Source organism: Rutilus rutilus, assembly GCF_951802725.1.
Source record: "Rutilus rutilus genome assembly, chromosome: 3".
Taxonomy (NCBI): Eukaryota; Metazoa; Chordata; class Actinopteri; order Cypriniformes; family Leuciscidae; genus Rutilus; species Rutilus rutilus.
This window is the reverse complement of record NC_140211.1, coordinates 21185260-21191212: the sequence shown is the minus strand read 5'-3', so window position 1 is coordinate 21191212 and position 5953 is coordinate 21185260. Positions and strand designations below refer to the sequence as shown.

At 36.2% G+C, this 5953-nt stretch overlaps 1 protein-coding gene across 2 annotated transcripts in view; it reads left to right on the top strand.

The window, feature by feature from the left end:
- Positions 1 to 2412: 2412 nt before the first annotated feature.
- Positions 2413 to 5953, top strand: part of adam10a (ADAM metallopeptidase domain 10a) — a 68976-nt gene continuing 65435 nt past the window's right edge. The window contains exon 1 of one of the 2 annotated variants that reach the window (XM_084405700.1): positions 2413 to 2616. In XM_084405700.1, coding sequence (XP_084261826.1) covers positions 2550 to 2616 — 67 coding nt within the window. In that variant the 5' untranslated portion in view covers positions 2413 to 2549. The remainder of the gene's footprint in view (positions 2617 to 5953) is intronic. The other variant, XM_084405699.1, reaches the window with a different exon arrangement.

The following is a 5953-nucleotide window of genomic DNA, read 5'->3' as shown; positions in this document are numbered from 1 at the left end:
ACTTATTTACCGACTATACACAACCACTGACTGTATGTGTCATTTTACTAGCAGCTTAAAGGTATACTCCCCTTCATGTTGTTCCAAACCTGTATTACTTTTTTTTTTTAATTTCGCTTAGCTCAAAAGGAGATGTCTGGCAGAATGTTAGACTGACAGCCTCAGGCAATGAAAGTGAATGGAGACTGAGGCTGTCATCCCCTTTGGTCCTCCACATGAATAATGACACAATTTTCATTTTAACTCTCATTTCATTTTAACATATAACTTCTGAATGAATACAAAACAACATGATACATTTTATATCGGTTATACAACTCCAAATTTTGTATTTTGACATTTTGTTAAATGCAATAAAATCAAGAATCTGTGACAGGGAGATTGAGTTTTGCGAAAAAGTGAAAAGTTTATAGATTATCCAAGTTAAACTCTTTTGAAACAGTCCTCAATAAGTAGGTGAATTGCAAGCAAAGATGGGTCATCATGGCTCATCACTTTGTGCCAAATATCATGAGAGAATTCTCGAACAGTTTCTTAATGCAAGATTGCAAAGATTTAAGTCTTTCACCTTCTACCATACATAATATTGTAAAAAGATTCAGAGAATCCAGAGAAATCTCAGTGCATGTATGGCAAGGCAGGAAATCTCTGTTAAAAGAGCCCTCAGACGGCATTGCATACTCTGTTAAATACAGCCATGGGCTCGGGAGTACTTTGAAAAACTATTGTCACTTAACACAGTCTGCTGCTGCATCAAGGAGTGCCACATGAATCTCTGTTACAAAAAGATAAATCTATAAATCAGTTTTATGCAGAGATGCCGGCACGTTCTCTGGGCCCGAGCTCATCTCAGATTATCCAAAACACAGTGGAAATCTGTGCTGCAGTCAGATTTCAGCTTGTTTTGGGGAAAAACCGACATCGAGTTCTCAGTCCCACAGACGAAAGGGACCATCCAGATTTCACCAGCGACAGGTGCAAAAGCAAACATCTGTCATGGGGGTACATCAGCAAACGGTATGGGTGACTTGCATGTGTGAAGGTACCATTGTCTCGGATGCGTATGTTGGGATTGTACAGAGACGTTTAACTCAATTCCCAAACATTTTAAAGAGTTTAATTAAAAGGAATGGTGATGTGACACAGTGGTGAACATGTCTCTCTCCTAACTTTTTGGAGTGTTACAGCCTTTAAAATCAAAATGTGTTTATATTTACAAAATACACTTAAGAAAACTTTGCAAATCTTTTTTTTTTGTACTTTTGTTAGTTAAATAAAAGTTTAAAACAATTAACAAATCACAGATTCTTGATTTTATTGCATTTTACAAAATAATAATAATTAATAAAAACTAATTTGGGGTTGTAAGTTAGTGTACTTATTTTTTTATTACTCCAAAATTCAAGGTTTCAAAAATAAAAAAAGAATAATGTGTTTAGAGCCCAACTTACATCGTCGGCAGCCCTTTATGGATTTCCTCTATAATGTACCATTATGTAAAGTTCTCGCTGTTGCATTTTTTAAAACCTCTGCCTTGCTTATGTTAGCCCACTTTTTGTTCTTTAATTGGTTTTATTTTGTTAGTTTGTTTTGTTGTTATTGATTTGTGCGTATCATTTATTTTGTATACTATATTATGTTTAAAACATGATAAAATAGGCCTATATAAAAAAGAATGTGTAGATTTCTTCGTTTTTTCCTGGTAACTGTCACACAAAGTTAATCTACACGTGATGGATTAATGTAATCTTTCACGGATCCACATATATACCGTGGTCACGTGTGAAAGATTGTACGTCTGTGTCTTTCATGGAAATTTGATGTGACATCACGCACTATATTCAACATCAAACCCATCTAGAAATGGTTCTATCCACCGCACGATGGCAACGTTGAGCTAGATATCGTTTCCAAATAATCATTCTTCGCACCTATAACGTGTATGTATTGTATACCGATTTAACTGTTATTTGTGGACAAATTTGTCCCCAGAAGTGAGTTAAATCTGATAAAACCTCAATTTAGGGACGTTCTGGTTTTTAAAAAAGATATGTAAAATGAAGTATAGGCTATTGCACAAAAAAAAAAAAAATGTTTCTGTTAGGGATTGGGTCAGTCTATTTATAATTAGCTGTGCATTAAACAGTAGATGTCTGTTTTTTAATTATGTATTTATGCCTACAAACTATACCAAAATGTATACATACTAACAGTCGGTATAAGTATTTAGCATAAGGATCTCAAAGAACCACAACTAATTTGAATTATAGTTTAAAATAGCTGTCATTCTCCTCCAATATAATTTATTCCATTATGTTCTACAAAGTCTCAGTACAAAAGCGTTCATGTAGACATCCTTTCATGTCCCAGAGTGGGCGTGGTTTACGCTCTGCCTGCGCCTGACGTCAGGCCGTTAGAGACAAGCCCGGAGCCGAGGCCGCACAGCAGCAGCATCCGTCACACATACATAAACACTCACCGAGGGCGACTGCGCCTTTAAGACCCGCAAAACTAACAATCAAACCAGCCTCAGTGTCAATGTGCGAGCGATGAATTTACTCGATATGGTTTTGTTCAAACTCTTGATGTTGTTATACTGCTTAAGCGACACCAAAGGTAAGTGTGTTTTGCTTTAGTTCTGGAAAAAGTGACGGTTAATCGGATTGTGCTTTAGCTGGAGTGAGCTATATGGGAGGGGTGAGCATAGAGAGACTGAGCGTGAGTGCGGAAGTGAAACTAAACACTTAAAATAGGCAACTTTTAGTGTTAAACACGTGGAATTTCAGGTTTATTCGCATACCAGCATGTTATATTAGACAGTGTGGTGAGGAGTTTTCAAAATGACTTTGATTGGGATATTTTAGAAGAATGGCAATACATGTCCTAGCTAGCTGTCTGTCAATGGGAACCCAGCTAGCTAACTTGGCGAGTGTATTCATTCACATTAGAGTAATCAGAATGGAGACCGATGATGAATTCGTTCAGTTTATACGTTTCTGTTCAGTTTGCCTTCTTGGTTTGTTATTTCAGAAGTGCGTTGTCGAGTGCGCAATGTTAGTCAGAAAACAAACAAAACAAACAACAAACAAAGTGCGAAATGAAAGACTAACGTTACACACCTTTAGTGTTTTCATTTTCACTCGAGACGAGGTCACCAGTGCTGGTACTTGTCTAACGTTAGTTCACTTGTGTTTTACAAACGTATGTGTGAGATTTTATGAGAATTTAAGGAACAAAATATATTTAAAAAAAAAACAACCATTGACAACCTTTACGTTCTACAGTGTATTAAGTCCACGATTAGAGTTTGGGTTGGGATTAGTCTGTACCAGTATCTAACTATAATAAACATTGTTGACCAACAATAGAACAATCTGTTGTAAGTATCCCTTTAGCTAGTTGGATAAGCATGTCTGTGTGTGGTCAGACAACAGAGCTACTGCAGACTCTTCAAAGAATGAATTTCTCCACACGTTTCCATAAGGCAAAGTTCAGATTTCTGCTCAAACATACTGTGCCCTTGCTGTCAGACTGGAAATGATGACATCAGATGAGTGCTAGTGAATGTTATCTCTGTTTCCTCCTATTTTAGTTGTATGACATTTCTTCACAACCAGGCTTTCTAGGGCTTCTGAAGAATTAAAATTTCCTGATTAATTTACTTGCCCCCATGTCATCCAAGATGTTCATGTCTTTCTTTCTTCAGTCAAAAAGATATTTAGGTTTTTGAGGAAAACATTCCAGGATTTTTCTCCATATAGTGGACTTCATCAGGGACCAACCTGAGGTGAACGAAAGGTCGCTCATGACGTAGGCGGAAGCGGGAAAGTGGGAAGTGGGAAAAACTCCATCTCATTTTCTCCTCCAACTTCAAAATTGTCATATCGTTGTTTTACCTTTTTTTGTAAAGGGCGTTTGACTTAGTCTTTGCACGTTAGCTTTGTAAACACTGGGTCACAATTTGGACCTTTAACCTGTTGGTCCCTGTTGAAGTCCACTATATGGAGAAAAATCCTGGAATGTTTTCCTCAAAAACCTTAATTTCTTTTCGATTGAAGAAAGGAAGACATGAACATCTTGGATGACATGGGGGTGGGTAAATTATCAGGAAATTTGAATTCTGGAGTGATCTAATCTGTATCTAGTATAAACTAGTAATGGCCTGATTTATCAGGATGGAATGCTGGGCAGTTTTGTTTTGTTTTGGGATCTGTTTTGGTTCAACTGAGTTTGTTGCTATGGGATTTTATGTTTTCTAATGTATTTGCTGTTCATTTAGTTATTTAAAAAAAAAACTGGGCTAAAGAAATACCCTTCTGCAATATTCCCCTTTGTTCTCACTAATTGCCTAGATCCCGATGGTATTTCACATGCTCTGTGATCTTTGAGATATGCAGTTTTCTTACATCTCCCAATGAAACATTTATTTATTCATGTATGTGGAAAAAAGGAAAGCTGCATTCTCAAGTGTATTTTCAAGCCATTTTAGATGAATTATAAAAAAAGTTTAATTAACCTCTATATTCGGGCCACATCACTGTGTATAAGGGTAGGGTATAGGCAATTTCTTTTATAAACTATTTTGTTATACTGGTTGAAACTCTTCACATCCTGATAGCAATCAATAATAGAAGTGGTCTAAATTTTAAAACATGTACACTTCAGCGAAAGTCTCAGGTCTCCGAATGCAATGATACATTTGACATTGCTCTTTGTTGCTTTTGTTAGCCAGCTGTGAAAACAATTGCATAAAAAGCTTTGCTGACATCCCTTTTTGCTCAGATATAAACTCAAACATGTTATTGTGTGCCTGCAACATCAACATTAGTGAGCTGTTTTCCATCAGCAATTTGAGTTTTTTTGTGAATTAGGCTAAGACTGAAGGTAACAAATATGGTTGGGGGGGTCAGTGTCATCTGTTTGAGATTAATAATGTCTGTATGTACTGGGGCAAGTTAATGAATATTACACCATCCAGTGATGAAATGGCTTGTTGAGCAACTTGAATAAACTACGCAGTACGCATAACACAAACGGTTTTGTAGGCCAGCTTACAACCAATTTGGGTTGTTTTTATGTGGTTAGCTTCTTCTCCAACTTGCTAGATGAATCATCCCAAAAATATGTATTTCTGTAGGATGTGCCCAGGGTCTATCTAGCATTAAAAGTCACTAGTGAAAATTGGCTTATGCAGGTAAATAAAACTTCATCTGATTCTGTTTTTGTTGTAAGTGATTGGACTGCTAAAAGCAATTTCTACCTCAGGGAAAAATTTACTGTCTGGTTTTTATATCTTTTAGGTTACCTAAAGCTTTTTATTGTTCCCCAGAACTCAGTGTGGCTGCACATATATGGAAAATTCCTCACATTTAACCACAAAAACTAAAATATGAAGTGCAAAATCTTAATGTGCTTGTGACAGATGCACTGCAAGAATGTAAGGCTATACAGGATATTCTTTTCTGCAATAATCCAAAGTCAATGGAAGTCAATGGTAAGTCAATGGTCTTACTGTAAGTCAATGGAATTTTTCCACTGTTTTGTCCACGATAAATAATAATAATAATAATAATAATTCTGGAATCTGGACAGGTGCTTCAGAACGAAAAAGATATTGTTGAGACTGTATCAGAGGAACAGAACACAGGTTTACAGAGGAAACGGGTTCCTCGCCAGTGGAAGACGACAATGGCCTTTCATGTAATAACAGGATAAGCGTTTGAATGGAGCATTGAAATTGAAGAAAAAATGTGAATTAGTGTTTGAGGGTTAGAGGGTTTATTTACAATTCAGACAACTTAATTTGTTTTTCAGTTTTAAGGAACACCACACTTTGTTTATTTAAAGTATGCTATATAGGGGATTACTTCATCTAAAGCTCTGAAGTTGTTTTGCTTATACTTTTGCAAAATTAGCAAATTGCACATCTTGAAAAAGATTATGCATTTTTATA